The sequence below is a fragment of the Lentinus tigrinus genome (assembly GCF_003813185.1).
Source record: "Lentinus tigrinus ALCF2SS1-7 unplaced genomic scaffold L226scaffold_25, whole genome shotgun sequence".
In the NCBI taxonomy this organism is placed as follows: Eukaryota; Fungi; Basidiomycota; class Agaricomycetes; order Polyporales; family Polyporaceae; genus Lentinus; species Lentinus tigrinus.
The window spans coordinates 89,376-104,414 of NW_027137934.1; the positions used below are offsets into that span (position 1 = coordinate 89,376).

Here is a 15,039-nt window from a genome sequence, read left to right on the forward strand (position 1 = left end):
GAGCCCGTGGTCACGTTTTACCTCATTGCCGCTCTACTCGATTCTCCGTCATGTACGGTAGTGTATGGTGCGTACTCCAATACCTCCGGTGATGCGTACTGATAGTCTGGGATTGCAGATACTGCGATGTACTTCTTGTCTACCGCTGCGGCAATAGGATTGCTTCTTAAGGCCATACGACCTTGCAGTGGCACGTCCAGACCTCTGACCTCATGGAAAGACGTTCTTCAGCCCGGGAAAGCGTCCACGATGGAGCACGATAGGCAAGCGTTTCGATACGCCGCTACCGCAGCTCACAATCAGTAGATAGCAGAGCTATATTGGCCCAGCGTCATGTTCTCTACCGCAGCATGTCCCGTCACGCGGCTGCGATCGGGCGCCATCCCGAGGTATATAGCCCTCCGCGCTGCGTCGTCTCTCTTCAATGGACTAGTGTCAACTACAGTAGTCGATGCGAGGTAACCCAGAGATTGCAGTCCGGGCTGGTACGTAGTATGCTCTGCTTTTCACTCCGGTAGTTGCAGTAGTACGTACTAATGCGCCTCCTTCCCAGGTGGACTTTTCGAGCTCTACAGCGGCAGAGTGGCATGGTACCGCTGTGCGAAACAAGTGTGAGCTGTACTTCCGAGACTTTCGTGGTTCCATCCACGACATAGTACTTCCCCGACCGTGCGCTTGTACTGACTTTCTTTGGGTTGCAGGTCTCCCCCTTGCTCCGTAGCGCCGTCCGATATCGGAATGACGCCGTCCACCGCCCGCGCACTGACCCCCGCCGTCACTTGGTCTTGATCAAGTGCGGCGACGCTCAGCAGATTTCTGCTGCGAGTATTGAGCTGCGCCGTGCAGGTCAATAGTTGAACCTTCAAATCAAATACCCCAGGACATCGCTGCGCCAAGCGCGGCACCCGTAGAAGGCGGACGTGATTTTTGTCAATGTAATCACTTGTGCTGCCAATGGTCTCCGGAGTGCGCGCGCGCATGTGTGATTGATTGTTCAACTTGCAAGTACGCAGGACAGCTCCTGGCAGTTCCGGCTAGTGGACAGTCGACTCGGACGGCGACGTCGCCCTAAGCACTACTGACGATTCCCCCCTCTTCGGTTCACTGGTTAGTCATGTAGTTTATAAGTTGTATGTTGCGATGCAATCTTCAAACATAGAGAGGGACGGAAAGCGAGAGGGCAACTGCCTTTCAGTCTTCGTCGGGAATACTCATAAGGTTATTGTGCCTGAGACAGTAGATACCCTAAGTACTAGTAGTTAGAGATGATATCATGTACCGTACCCTCAGAGAGGGATAGACTCAAAGTATAATAGAATCCAGGAAGTACGGTTCCTCGCCGACGTCGACTCGCAGCTTGTCGAGCGCCTCTGCACGCTCCCGGCCGCAACGAAGAGCAGAAAGGAAGTTTGCGAACTTCCTCCCGCCTTTCCGTTCAGCGATGATGGCATTGCCGTTCAAGTCAAGTCTCGGAAAAAGCCGGTCGACGAAGACAGCGGCGTTCAGCCAGATGTCGTGACCGAGAGAGTCCTGCGAGTGTTCCTCGCCGTCTCGCCGCGGCCTCGATGGCAAGAACTGCAAGTCCACGAGGCCGTGGTCTAGAACCGGTTCCTGCGCCTGAGGCGGCAGTTGGGTCAAGTCCAGCCTCGGTAGCTTGAGGGACTCGAGTCGAGGAAAGCGGAGTGCGATGTGTTCGAGGACTTGCGCAGGAAGGACGGACGCTGTGGAACTGCTGCTGCGGTCGTATATGTGCAGAGCGATGATATCCGGCCAGGCGGAGGCCATGCGCATAAGGTCGTCTGGGGAGATGGCAATGGGCGATGTGGATTCCATCGTGAAGCTCTCGAGGGAGCGCAGATTGAGTAAGGGTTCGATGGCCACGACAAGCGGAAGCAGCTCGCTTGATTCGATGTCGATCTCCACGTAAAGTTTGCGGAGCGTGGGGGTAAAGAGGGTTAGGACCTCCGAGAGGAGACGGAGGAGCTCATCCATGTCGGTCGCCCTATCGAGGAAGAGGGTGATGTCGTAGAGGTTGGTAACAGAGATCTCCTTGAAGAACCAGACAACGTCTTCTGCGCTTCCGCAGATCGATATTCGCGAGAGGAGTTCGAATGCGCCTCGGATATCGGGGTATTTGGTAGCTCGGGTGTTGATTCTGCAGGAGAGCTCGCGAAGACTAGGTAAGGACGCGCAATATGCGAGGATGGTGGTATCAATCAAATAATTGCAGTCGAAGGAGAGTTTCTGGACGTCCCGCAGCGCCTTGATTGGATACAAATAGGAACATTGATCGACGTCCCCGCGGAACGACAGGTGCCGCAGATGAGGAGCGCGGGAAACGATGTCTTGGAACAATTCCTGGTATTGTCGTTGATGGTCTTGCGTTGTTCCATACCCATTCCCGGAAAGCTTGAGGTAGCGGAGAGAAGTGGGTACCAAGAGTTGGATCAGCAACCCCAGATTGCTGATACGAGGGAGGCCAAAGTCGAAGCTAAGCTGAAGATTGTCTAGGCGCGGCAGCAAAGGTTCTCCGTTGCACTTCTTGGATAGTATCTCCAAGCTCGCATCATCCACAGGCCTCCACGATCCGTACTCCAGCACTCTTACCCGGACGGCGTAAGATCGTAATCGCTCCCAGTCGTGGTCGGCTGGTTCATCACTAAGCAATTGCCGCACTCGGTCGAATTCAAGGCTCTTTCCTCTCAGTGTCAGGGCGGGTACAACGTCGCACAGTGTGAGGTAACTTACGAATGCTTCGCTGGGTCGTAGAGGCACATACTGCGGTAGGAGTTGGAGGAGATCGCTAATGTCACGGAGACGCCTCCACAGGACCCTGAGAGCAGGGTCAGAGAAAGCTTTGCACGTGCAAGCTAGCTCCTTCAGGGCGCGCTTCGAAATGGATGCTTTTTTGCCTTGCTCTCGATGAAACTTTTCTCGACGGTATGGATCGAGGAACTCGCAAATGTTGTCTACGATTTCCTGGCACATGAGCGCCCGATGGGTCGACGTGGCGACCGGCCAAGGAACATTAGACATCTGGAGTCGTGCGTCAGCAGCCAGGTAGATACCAAGTAGTCGAGCATACCGGTGTCTTCAACCGCTGATGTGAGCTTTGAAGGACTAGGGGTATCGTTTCCAGAATAGGTGAGGGTCTTGACGGTAGTGAAGCAAAATCGGGAAACAAGGTAAGTAGCGCCGGCCTGAGTGACCTCCTTCATGCACCACGATCATCTGACCGAAGCCACTTAAGCCACAGACAAACGACAAGGAAACGGTACGGAAAACGTCTGTGTGTGCAACTTGTGCTGTGTTGACCATGGCTGAGCAGGGAATGGCTTCGATCCGTGTCGTCAATTCGCCGCTACTACTGACTGCCATCTTCAAGTATCTCGAGCCGCCGATCTCCACACCCATCCGACAGCTCTCGGATGTTGAGAAAGGGGTTCAGAAAGAACTTCGTTACACATTGTTGTGCTCAGCTCTCGTGTCGCGCTCGTTTTCAAGGCATGCGCTGGCAGTCTTGTGGCAACAGCTAGATGACGTACAACCCCTCCTGAGGCTATTTGCCCAGTTCCGGCCATCCCACCGAGGGAGTCAGGTATCCGTGAGTACCACTAAGCTTTGGCAGTTGCCCACGGCTTATATTGTGCTGTGACAGATGCTACATGAGGATATCGCGCCTGAAGCTTGGCTACGTTTCCAAGCATACGCGAGTTGTGTCCGGATCCTTCACCAGGGAACATGGTCCCAGATTCACTCATCTACGTGGAGCGTCATATACCCCTGGTGTGGCCGCCGACCCTTACTACCCAAACTGGAGGCTTTGTCTACCTTACCCGTCCACGTTTCGGATCCGGTGATGATGATGTTCCTCACCCCAACCCTACACAGTTTGCGCGTAGAGACCTTCTTCGGTAGGCAGGTGCGCGCAGAGGACTTTACCGCCATTACTTGTATTATCCACCGCATCTCCAAGACAGCGCCTGAAGTCACAGATCTCCACATCATCCACGACGGCTACAATCCCCTTCCTCCCACGTACCTTCATCCCCTATGCAACTTCGCGGCGCTACGGATCTTCGAGGCGGAGAATGCGGTTCTTGGACTTCCTATCCTTCAGTGGCTAGCCAAGCTGGATGGTCTCCAAACGCTCTCCGCGAGCATTGCATTGGAAGACGTAGAGTCAGACGACTTGGCAGATGGGCTTAAATTGTTCGACCACACGGACTGGTCCGCGCTCATAAGGCTGTCGATACATGGAGAGTCCTGGAACCTCAGGACGTTTGTCTCGCAAATGTGCCACCCGCCTTTACGCTCCCTCACGCTTGACGTCTCGGTGGAATGCTGGCCCGAGGACCTCACCAACCTGGTGACATATACCCTTGAGTCCTTCGATGATCCACTTCGGATAGAGGAATTTACTCTCAAATACAAGCACGAGTTCAAGCGCCAGGAAGAACACCAGGCATTCATGGAGGAACCTCACTACAAAGGTTCCCTACTCGATATCGTCGGGTACTTGCTTCACTGCTCTAGCATCAAGAAGGCCGTCTTCGACCTTTCCGAACTTCCCGCACTCACGGATGTCGACCTCGAACGCATGATCGATGCCTGGCCCCAGCTCACCGTCCTACACATCCCGCCGAGCGAAACAAATATTTTTCACGTGCACGTCTCGAAGAAGATCCCCCGTCCGACGATGGCTTCCCTGACCACGTTTGCCCGCCGATGTCCCCAGCTGCAGGAGCTCTCGTTGCCTGAGATACGGCTATCCACCATACCCCGAGACCAGGATTGGCCCTACATCACCCATCCTCTGTGTTCCTTGCTGGCCGGCTTCGATTGCCGAAAGGATGACTGTCTCCGAGTGGCCAAATTCATTGATGGTCTCTTCCCGTCTGTCTCCTTCCACGAACCGGCTAAAGAGGACCGTTGGAGCTTGTCTCTCCCTAACCGCGACGAGCATCCGGAAAGTGTGAAGGAGTATCTGGAGACCGTGCAGCTCGGGAGACGGAGACGCGACTTATTGAAGAAGGTTCCACGGACAGATCTGCGAGCAGGGCAAGCAACTGCCGCTTTGTGGTAGGACTGTTTATTCCACTCTGTACCACCCCGTATTTCGTCACATATATCATGTTACCGATCTAACTGTACATTACGCTCATGCAACCACTTTCTCCCTCTTGTCTCGATAGAACTTCCCCAGGTCCTTCATCGCCTGACCGAATGTGTCTGTGATAATCGTCCCGGATTCGATCCACTTTGGAAGCTTTCCCCGGATGCGCGGCGACGCGTAGCGGCAATCGACCAGGATGAGTGCTGCCCAATCTCCCCGATGCCGGATAGCTCGGCCTGTGCCGTCATCTCAGCTCAACTCCTACGTAGCACCGCGAGTCATCAACTCACCAATACTCTGGTTGACGGCATTCATGCACATGTTCTCGTAAAGCTCTGTCCCTGCGTCCTTCGCACCAGGCAACCTCGTGCCGCCCGCAGCAAGCCGCCGTTGCTCGAGCCGGTTGACATAGTTCATGCGCTCCTTCAGCTCCGGAGAGCCCAAGTTCGCGAAAGGTAGCCCGACGATGATGACCGCACGCGCAAGGTCGTCCGTGAAGTTCAAGCCTTCGGAGAGCTTCGCGCCAACGACCGCGAAAAGCAGCGCGCCGGGCTTCTTCCCCTCCTGCTCGGAAGGGCTACGGATCGCGGCGGCATAGTCGCGGAGGATACTGTCGACCTGGGTACTCTCCTGGGGTTCCGAGAAGACCTGTGTACGTCGTCAGCAGTCGGGCAGTGTGTAAAGGTAATGCGCATTGCCTTCTTCTTAGCGTTTAGCTTTTCTAAGACTCCTCCCGACTTCCACTTCTCCATGACCGCGTGGAGAAATCCGTAAGACGGAACGAAGACGACCATACCAGCGGGTACGATACTTGTAAAGTTCAACAGTATCTGACCGAGTTCTGCTAGCTAGTTCAACGCGTCAGAAATCGCTCCTGTGGACCAAACGTAGGACTTACCAGGCTGTCATCGCCCCGTTGCTGAAACTTGAATTGCAGCTCTCCACCACGAGGCCCTTTACGCAAGACTAGCGTCTGCAGGTTAGCCTCGGGGATAATATGTCCGCACGAGAACGTCGCGAGTCGCTCTTTCGGAAGGCCCGAGAACAGTTGATTTATGACATCGGACATCTGGATGCAAGTTCAGTAAGATTCAACGCCGCATATGAAGATCTACTATGCGTACGGGGGACATCGTTCCTCCGGCAAGGACCACCGATCGTGCGGCCTCGATAACCTCCTGGAAGTGCGTTGCCGGGTTCAGGTGCTGGTACTTGATCTCAACTTGGCCGTCCACCATGCTGAAGGTGACACGGCCGTCTGTTTTTATCACAGTCCGGTGGGTATTGCAGCTAAACTTACTCGCGCGAAGGACACGCACCTTCGCTGGCTGTCGTGAGTGCCATGATAAAGCTCTCCACGGCATGCAGCGGTGGCGTAGTATTGGCCAGCCGCGCCAACTTGGTCAGCTTCACTTTATCTGCGGCGACGTCAGGGCGTGTACATCAGCCTGAGCGAGTGTTGTGGACGCACCTTGTCCAGCCGCCTTCTCGAGCTCTTTGACGGAATATCCAGATATCTTTCGCGCGATCTGGTCGGATTCGAAGTTAGCAAGTCATCATATACACAAAACACACGCCAAACCTTGCTCTCGCGGAGGTACTTCTCAATATCGAGCAAGTTGACGCCCTCAGCTTTCCGTCCGAGCTTCTGCATGAGTTCGCCACTTGTCATGACCTCAACGTCTGGCCCTCGACGACCCTGCTCTCCCTTCGGTTTCAATTGTTCATCGCGCCACTCCTCGGCATACTTCGCAAGCGCGTCGAGCAGGTTCGTTAGACGCTTCAGATGGAGAGAATGGATGGTAGATAGCCTATTGCGAAAGCGAGAGAGGTAGATGGAGAGTTGATGTCGTGCGTTAGATAGGGTGCGGAGTGGTAATCGGGTGGTGGATAGAGACAGGAGGGTGGACGTCAGATCTGCGCGAGGGTGAGTCACCTGTTTCACCTCGCAAGCAAGGAAGGATACATACTGTGAGCTTCGTCAATGATGACGACTTGATCAGTCAAGTCGATGCCCAACGCTTCACGTGCCGTCTTCTGAAGCAGAAGATTGTAGGGTAAGAGGACCAACTTGGGTTCGCATGTTAGCGTCAACAGGCGTGGGATAGAATAGTTCAACGCCGCACCTGGGCTTGTGGAATCGCTCTTCGCGAGCCAAAGTAGGGGCAAACGTCTGCAGCTTTCCCGATGTGGAACAAGTCTTCGATATCCTTCGGTGTGGCCTGCCATGTGATATGTTACTAGCGCCATTTAGAAGATACAAAGCCAACACACTAGAATCTGGTCACGCAGGTCCAGCATTCGCGTCTCATCTTCAACGGTCGGCAGATGTGGACATCGTTTCTTCCCTTTTTCTGTATTCGATAAATGAGTAGACGTCACCAGGGTGGCATGCAGGTACCGTGAGCGAACCTCCAAGCATTTGTCGACACGCCTCGTCGAGGTCACCGGCCTTTTCTCGTAGTCGTCCGTGGATGCATAGCTGCTTCCGCGATCCGAGCGAGACTGCTCGTGGTTCACTCCCCTCCTCATCGTCGGAACCATCCGATGCGGACATCGTACGCTTTCCAGAAGGTCGCGGATCTGATGGGAGATTGGCGGGCGGAAGAGCTACGTTGAGCTTGATTTTGAGCTTGTGTAACTCGTGCAAGACTTGAGCCAGTTGAGAGTGCGTCCGCGAAGCGTAGTAGATCTTGGTGCACGTAGGCTCCTTCTCACTATCCTGAGACGCAGGACCTTGTTGTAACCTGTAGTCAATCAATAAATGAGTGAACACCGATCGAGGCAATGAGTGAAAGGAGAGCTGACTTTCGCATCAGGGCCAGAACCGCAGGTGATATATTGCTTGTCTCTTCGTCTGCGTCGCCGTCGGGTAGGAAGGAAACCTCCTCGTCGCTGTCTCCTTCTGCTGCATCATCAGGAGACAATCGCTGTGAGATTCATGAGTGATAGAAATCAAAATTTTCATCGTTTCTTGCGTACTGGCTTCTTGTTCACATGCCCTCGTGCGAGTTTCCGGAGCTGCGCCTCACGTTTTCGGGCATTTGCTAGACGTTCGGCGTACTCGATCTCTTCCGCTTCGAGCTGACGTCGGCGGCGCTCTATCGTCTGAGCCAAGACCCAGTCCGGTGCTTCATATCCGTCGCATCAATCAGCCATGCTTTTGACTATCAGGAGTAACCATACCGTCCGAGTCTCCTGGCAGCTGCAGCATTCCATTACGCGCTCGGCACTGTTCGTCCTTCAGCCATGTAAGAGCTGAGCACAGCAAGCTCAGCGTTTTTCCCTACAGCATAATCAGCCCTAGCCCTGTGACTCAAGATCGAACACACGCACTGTACCTGTAGGGCTCTCCATGATCGCGACTTTCTGTTCCTCTATCGAGCTATATACTTGTCGCATGAGATCCAGTTGAATGTTGTACGGCTTGAAAGGAAAGGCGGAAAACTCCGTCGGAGTAGGAAGTCTGAGAGACATTGTACGTTGCTCTAGACCAATCCCGGTGAGTGGTTTGGTCGACGTGGTGGTGATGGGAAAAGGACAATAGTCACGGAACGCGTGACGAGACGCGTCGAGACGCGACCCGTGACTCTGACGCGCGTCTAACAGACCCGCCACTCGAGATGAGACGCGTCGATAATAATTCCGATCTACATGCGTTCCTATTTCCCCTTGTGAGCCCCCAGACACTACGCCAGTACCACGAGCATACAAACGCTGATTCTGGCGTCCGAGCTGCATAGCAAAGTGTTCGTAACATCTTAACGCTAATATCTCGTACATCGGCCCCTGCGGATTCAATACGTAGTACGTTCAGCAGTAAGGGTTCGAGGTGAACAATCGACAGTAGGGTCCAACATAAAAAAGCAGACAGTCCCTGATGCGCCTAAACTCCGGATGCACCCCTCTCTTGAGCCCGTAGTGTCTTCAAGGCGTCCAACACAAGGGACCACAATCGAGTGCCAGGCCTTGGGGATGCAGCGGCTGCAAGTGCGGCGTCATGCTCGATGTCGAGGGATGGGAAGAGTAAATGGATGATTCTGGCGATACTTTCCGGAGGTGTATCCCCGAGGAAGTATTCGAATACCAGGGATCGCAGGTGGCGTGGGACGGCTGGCACATCGACTGTGGCCGGAAGGCTCGTGGCGTCGAAGTACGTGGCGGCGAACGACTCGAGATCCGGGCAGCGTGTGGCTATGTCTAACAGAGTCGCATATGTCGGTTGGGATACGGATAAGTCTCGCGGTCGATCCTTGTCTTCGTCCAAGGTGAAGTGGTGCAGCCGTGGCCACTGGTCGAACAGGACCTTGATGTCCGCATCGGACATTGTGATTCGTCGCATCCCGTTGTCCAACGATATGTGGGTGAGCTCCTTGAGCGGCTGCACGAGCTGCAGGATATCTGCGACGGAGCACGACGGCGGATTGGTGTTGTCTCCGTCGCAGAATCCAAGACGAAGTTTGTGCACCGTCTGTGGCAGGGAGGAGACGGTCGACGCCAAGGACTCTGCCGGCAAGATGCCGTCCTCGCAGTGAACCATGATGTCAAAGTGCTTGAGCGCGACGAAGCGGCTTCCCTGGACGAGTATTCGGATGTCGCCCGGGCTACCGTGCACGTACAAAGTCTCTAACGACTTGAGACCATCGGCAAGTTCCACATTTGCTCCATAAAGCCGCAGGTCTTCGATGGAGAGTACGCGGAGGGACTCCAACCGAGAGATCGCGCGCAGACCGACGGCGCAGACCGTGGTTTCCGGATCACAGAGCTTCAGCTCCTTGAGTCGGGAGAGACGTTCAAGGGAAGCGATGGACTCGCTCGGGACCGGAAAGTGCTCGTCCAGGTACAAGATGGTCAGATCGGAAGCAATCTGCACGATCGATGGAATAAGAATAGCTGCTATTGAAGGGAGGGCTCTTCCGTTGGGTCCTGAGTCGTCTTGGAAGGAGAGATAGAGTTCGGATAGAGACGGGCAGAGGGTGAGGAGGACGAAGGGAAAATCGGGAATCGGGATCTCGCTGATGTCGAGGACGCGGAGCCTCGGCATGAGATGTCCCTCACTCCGTGTAAGAAGCATTGCCCACACCCCGGGATCAATGGCTGTCCCGCGATAGTGGCAGAGCCCGCGTATACGACGAGCGTGAAGGAGGAGTCGAGTCCAACCTTCTTCGGTGATGGCGTCGGTCAGCATCTGTCAGATATGCATACGGTAATTAGGCTCGGTTTATGATAGACAAAGTGTACGAGGACACCTACCCATTCAGATTCTCGTTCCTGAAATTCAGGAAGCAAACGTAACAAGGGGACGATGTTGTCGAGAGCGCACCAGAGCACGTTGAGAGCGGCTTCTCGGAACGTTTGGCATACACGGGCAGCCCGAGCCAGTGTACGCCTCAGTTCTGCCCGCTCCTGAACGTCCTCTGGTGTATCATCTGGATGCTGCATGCCTGTTGACAGCTGGCTGAAGATAGCTTCGAGTAGCTCTTGGGTGAACAGAACCTGGTGCGCCATCGACACGGGGCAAAGCGCTGACATGGTGATCTAATCAAGATAACTCAAGTTAGCGATGACCTTTTCTTCTGGTATACTACAGAGTGAACTTCCATCATACCGTCAGATCGTGCACAATGTGGTGGTTAGGGAGCAAATACGTCGGGTGGCCACTGCGTCAATTCGTGAGACGCCGCCGACTCGTCCACTTACGTAACCGCTATATGAGGTGGTGGCAAACTCTACAAGGGATCGAGGACGATAATCAGGCACTTTATGATTACAGCGCTGCTCTAACAATACATTAAACAATCCCTATAGTACATCCGACCTGCGGTATCCTCGATTACATGCGTTACGACTGCCGTCCAATGCGGAGCGTCCGGGCAAGAGAGTCCATCCCGCACCAACGCAGCTTCGACTTCACCGGGGGCAAAGGCTTGTCGCGCTGCGCCGTGCGGCCTTCTCGGTCACGCTGAACGGGCCACACCAGCGAGCTGACATACATGGCATGTCGCCATGTAGGCGGGCACTCCCCAGTTTTGGGAACGACACGACGCACGGAGCCCGTACCGGCATCGCAAGCCACCTCATCGGATGACACTGGTGCCATATCCTCCGTAACCACGAAGAAACCAGACCCACACGAGGCGGAAGGGTTAGTCGACAATGTCGACGCTGGTCCATCCGAGTCCACCATGAGGCTATCTTCAGTGGTCGAGTCGGGGCCACTCGTGCCACAATAGCTGGCGTAGAGAGCGGAGAGGGTATCGCCGAGGCTGAATCGCAGGCACTCGATGTCGAGGTCCAAACGATATTCAGCCGTCACAGACTGTGTGTTGGGAAGAGTAGATGGTCCCTCGTCGTCGTCGTCGTCGCCGCTGAGACCATCCGTCACATCCAACTCTTCGGGCCAAACCACCCTATTCCCGGTGTCACATGTGGTGAGTGGGGAAGGGGTCGAAGTGGTTTGGCTGCTTAAGATCTGATAGCGTAGTAGGTCAGCTCGACGTTGGGTGGATCGAATGTGGCTGCAGGCACTCACAGAATCTAGGGCCGAGCGCATGTCCGTAGGAAGAGAGTCACGCGATGGCAACGCAGGGGTAATCACGATAGTTGGGAGTTGAGACATTGAGAAGGGATTTCTCTCGGTGGAAGTGGAAGTGTTCTGTGTCGGCGGGGAGGGGGTGAGCTAGGACGAGTACAGGTGCAAGATGCGAGTGGAAGCCACAGCGTGCAGTCTGCACTCGTTTTAAGCAACGCGCTTGACGTCAGTGTGGCCGAACACGACAATGCGCCGGACCTTCCGTCGCGTTTGTATGCACAGGACCTGGGCCGTACTTGCTTTGTGCTCGCGTGCCCTTGCGCGTCAAAGCGACCAACCTCGTGTTCACGCCGCTGGACATTGCCAAAGCGGGATCGATATGCTGCGGCAAGTAATCGATGCTGGGGACCAGGGCGAAGCGGAGGGTACGTGTTGCGGCGCATATGAAACATGGTCATCTAGACGAATTTCAACCCTTCCTGATAAACAAAAGTACTTTACTAGCTGTCATGAACCGAGAACGTACTCCTGGTCTTGCTATCTTCAGCGGGTGCTTGATATTGGAATTCACGAGGTGTGCTTTTGACGGACACGTCTGCGCCTGTGCACAAAGTCTCGGAAGGATCCCATACACGAGAATGCAAGCGCCTGAAGTTGGCGGTCCGTTCTACAGTGTTCATGGGTCTTGGCGTCTTGAATGAACCTGCTGCGCCTGGAAAGCACCTTGGGACGACTGCCACCATGCACCGTGTAAGCAACGAAACCTTTCCCGATCGTTCGAGGCGCTTTGGAGGAGTCGCAGCGAAGCAGAGGAAGTATCAGGGAAGTCCTTACGTGTGCATGCTGCTAACAACTTTCGATGAAGTTCGTACATACAGGATTACGCACTGTAGCCGTCAAAATATGGAGGCGTACCATCTAGAATTGAGCAAAGTCGATATGGACCTTGCTAGTCAGTTGTGATTCCGTATCACGAACGCACTGGGGAAGCTGGTCTATTGAGCACACGCTACCCAAGAATTGGGCGACATACCTATTGCAATTCCTCCTGTAGCTCCTACATCCTACTCCTAAACATATCAATTTCTCGCAGTTCCGGCCCCAAAAGACTAGCCTTGAAGCTTAATCGCGGCGCGTCGGGAAGGTGGGGCAGCCAGCCGTAACGTGCGTCTAGAGCAAGCATAAAAAGCCTAACATCGATAGCTTTGGATCGTCAAGGTGTCATGAAGAAGGCCTGAAGACTACGGAGGATTGAGTAGAGGACTGACTCAGAAACTTGGTCACTTGTGCGAGGGACATTTGAGCGCCGATAGCGTGAGCAATCTCCGAAGACCAAACATTGAACCCCGATAACTTCGGACTCAGATCACTTGAAGCCCCGCCACACTGAGGTTCTACAGGGTCTCGCACAGGTTTCCCCGCAACTGTCATGTCGACTACCTTCGTCGACTTAACCCACAGCCTGAATGGCGCCACACAAGTATATCCCGGAGATCCCTCTTTTAGTTGTTGTCCAGTTTTGACCATCCCGAAGGATGGGATGAATGTGCAGAGTATCTCTCTCGGTTCCCACACGGGGACCCACGTGGATGCTCCGTATCATTTCGTCGAGACAGGACTAACCATAGAACAGATGCCATTGTCCACGTTTCTCGGAAATGCAGTCGTGGTAGACGTGGCGACCAAGGGACCCAAAGAAAGAATCGCATGGGCGGATGTCTCAGCCCACGAAGATGCCATCCGGCGTAAGGCCGCACTCGAGCAAGGGGTCTTCGTCTTCCTTCGCACCGGCTGGTCGAAGTACTGGGGCACCGATCAGTATTATCACCATCCGTTCCTCGAGCGCGATGCCGCGAAGAAGCTCGTCGAGCTGGGTGTCAAAGCCATCGGCATCGACAGTCTAAGCCCCGACGAGACACGGTTGGACGGTGTCACACCCGACTTCGGTGTCCATGAGGTCGTTCTAGGCGCAGGAGCGATTCTTGCAGAGAACCTTACGAACCTAGAGGCCATCCAGACGGGAGATTGGATCGTAAATCTCGCACCTCTCAAGCTGGACGGGTGCGATGGCTCACCCGTACGTGCCTTCGCGTGGACTGCGCACGCTTCAATCTGATTGCGGTGAGTACACCTTTGCAAAGCATCCGCGCCGCACCTGTTGCTCACTTCTGACCTAGCTATGCCAATGCCGCTACCCTTCAGTGGATTCGCAAATTCCCATCGCATCTCCTCTCCACTCTTTGCGATACGTTTCCTTCTACATACGTCACATGAAGCAATAAACGCCAGCACGTCCAGCGTCCCGTTATATCTCGGTCCGTACGCCCCGCGCCCCGTTCTCCATCGCAGTCTGGTGCAAGGATTTAAATAAATGTGCCGCCAATGTGCCGTACCCTTCATTACCCCGCCTTCCCTTCGGAGTCCACGTCCACTGCAACTGCTTCTCATCGATGTCGTCGCCTCACCCAGTCCATGTAATCGACCTCACCCACCCTCTCGTTCCGGGCAAGGTGCCCGCTTGGCCAGGGCATCCGTGCTACAACGCGTCACTGAACTCCAGTCTTGCGAAAGGCCAGCCCGCAAACGTCCACGCTCTGACGATTGGGACGCACACCGGCACTCATCTCGACGCTCCCTACCACTTCTTCATGGACGGCGTGACGGTCGACCGTCTCGACCTCACGCTGCTCACGGCCGCACCGGCAGTCGTGGCGGACGTCCGCCATCGAGGCGCACATGAGCGCATAACATGGGAAGACCTGTCGGCTGCGGCGATGGAGGTCAGGCGACGCGAGGCGCGTGTGCTTCTCCTATGCACGGGGTGGTCGCGGCACTGGGGCCAGCCGAACTATAGCGACCACCCGTGGCTAGACGCGGAGGCGGCACATAGGGTCCTCGACTTGGGCGTCCGGGTGATTGGACTCGATACGCTCAGCCCGGACGAGCTCACACCTGAGAAGGAGGGCGCCGACGTCCATCGGATTGTGCTCGGGAGTGGCGGGGTCATCGTGGAGAACTTGGCAAGGCTGGATACCTTGGTGGATAGCGGGTGGAAGAGCGTGGTCGTGAGCTTGCTGCCCCTTGCCTTGGAGGGATGCGATGGGAGCCCTCTTCGAGCTGTAGCTTGGGAAGGAGCCCAGTAGGACATTCCTTGCACCTTGATGGCTACGGCGGACTCTGCGACTGGACAATGATTCTGAGAATACGTGCAAATATTACAAGACCTGCTTTCTAGTGACTACCGGGTGCACACACAGCAGCGTGCTTACAAGTACTTGAGTGCTTGCACCTTGATATACTCTTCTGACTGTCCGAACATGACACCGACGCTACGTCCGCTTGTCGACTGCGTTCAGGCGTGTCCCAGTCGGTGTGGTGCGGAGAAGGGGTA

General features: G+C 54.9%; 7 protein-coding genes across 7 annotated transcripts; 3 read left to right on the top strand and 4 right to left on the bottom strand.

The window, feature by feature from the left end:
* Nucleotides 1–1,141: 1,141 nt before the first annotated feature.
* Nucleotides 1,142–3,169, bottom strand: L226DRAFT_160601 (uncharacterized protein). The gene is made up of 3 exons (XM_067672530.1): nucleotides 3,086–3,169; nucleotides 2,749–3,036; nucleotides 1,142–2,694 (listed from the first exon to the last, which is right to left on the bottom strand). Exons 2-3 carry the CDS (start codon nucleotides 3,034–3,036, stop codon nucleotides 1,303–1,305), a joined length of 1,680 nt encoding a protein of 559 aa, XP_067532592.1. The 5' UTR covers nucleotides 3,086–3,169; the 3' UTR covers nucleotides 1,142–1,302.
* Nucleotides 3,170–3,316: 147 nt separating this feature from the next.
* L226DRAFT_524900 (uncharacterized protein) lies at nucleotides 3,317–4,761 on the top strand (the record flags this gene model as incomplete). The annotated part of the gene is made up of 4 exons (XM_067678923.1): nucleotides 3,317–3,604; nucleotides 3,659–3,922; nucleotides 3,977–4,691; nucleotides 4,739–4,761. The coding sequence occupies 4 exons, from the start codon at nucleotides 3,317–3,319 to the stop codon at nucleotides 4,759–4,761; spliced, it is 1,290 nt and encodes a 429-aa protein (XP_067532593.1).
* A 318-nt stretch (nucleotides 4,762–5,079) lies between these two features.
* Nucleotides 5,080–8,643, bottom strand: L226DRAFT_554198 (DNA repair helicase). Its single transcript, XM_067682982.1, has 16 exons — nucleotides 8,453–8,643; nucleotides 8,303–8,402; nucleotides 8,099–8,247; nucleotides 7,925–8,046; nucleotides 7,529–7,863; nucleotides 7,391–7,470; nucleotides 7,243–7,338; nucleotides 7,087–7,186; nucleotides 6,699–7,033; nucleotides 6,588–6,645; nucleotides 6,436–6,534; nucleotides 6,241–6,374; nucleotides 6,015–6,185; nucleotides 5,815–5,964; nucleotides 5,407–5,764; nucleotides 5,080–5,352 (listed from the first exon to the last, which is right to left on the bottom strand). The coding sequence occupies exons 1-16, from the start codon at nucleotides 8,591–8,593 to the stop codon at nucleotides 5,162–5,164; spliced, it is 2,619 nt and encodes an 872-aa protein (XP_067532594.1). The 5' UTR covers nucleotides 8,594–8,643; the 3' UTR covers nucleotides 5,080–5,161.
* Nucleotides 8,644–8,746: 103 nt separating this feature from the next.
* Nucleotides 8,747–10,718, bottom strand: L226DRAFT_537456 (uncharacterized protein). Its single transcript, XM_067681325.1, has 2 exons — nucleotides 10,370–10,718; nucleotides 8,747–10,304 (listed from the first exon to the last, which is right to left on the bottom strand). Exons 1-2 carry the CDS (start codon nucleotides 10,646–10,648, stop codon nucleotides 9,003–9,005), a joined length of 1,581 nt encoding a protein of 526 aa, XP_067532595.1. The 5' UTR covers nucleotides 10,649–10,718; the 3' UTR covers nucleotides 8,747–9,002.
* A 240-nt stretch (nucleotides 10,719–10,958) lies between these two features.
* Nucleotides 10,959–11,735, bottom strand: L226DRAFT_573393 (uncharacterized protein; the record flags this gene model as incomplete). The annotated part of the gene is made up of 2 exons (XM_067684843.1): nucleotides 10,959–11,588; nucleotides 11,649–11,735. The coding sequence occupies 2 exons, from the start codon at nucleotides 11,733–11,735 to the stop codon at nucleotides 10,959–10,961; spliced, it is 717 nt and encodes a 238-aa protein (XP_067532596.1).
* A 1,331-nt stretch (nucleotides 11,736–13,066) lies between these two features.
* L226DRAFT_160684 (putative cyclase) lies at nucleotides 13,067–13,959 on the top strand. The gene is made up of 2 exons (XM_067672531.1): nucleotides 13,067–13,769; nucleotides 13,826–13,959. Exon 1 carries the CDS (start codon nucleotides 13,078–13,080, stop codon nucleotides 13,762–13,764), a length of 687 nt encoding a protein of 228 aa, XP_067532597.1. The 5' UTR covers nucleotides 13,067–13,077; the 3' UTR covers nucleotides 13,765–13,769; nucleotides 13,826–13,959.
* A 139-nt stretch (nucleotides 13,960–14,098) lies between these two features.
* L226DRAFT_573395 (putative cyclase) lies at nucleotides 14,099–14,791 on the top strand (the record flags this gene model as incomplete). Its single annotated transcript, XM_067684844.1, has 1 exon — nucleotides 14,099–14,791. One exon carries the CDS (start codon nucleotides 14,099–14,101, stop codon nucleotides 14,789–14,791), a length of 693 nt encoding a protein of 230 aa, XP_067532598.1.
* Between the last annotated feature and the right edge of the window lie 248 nt (nucleotides 14,792–15,039).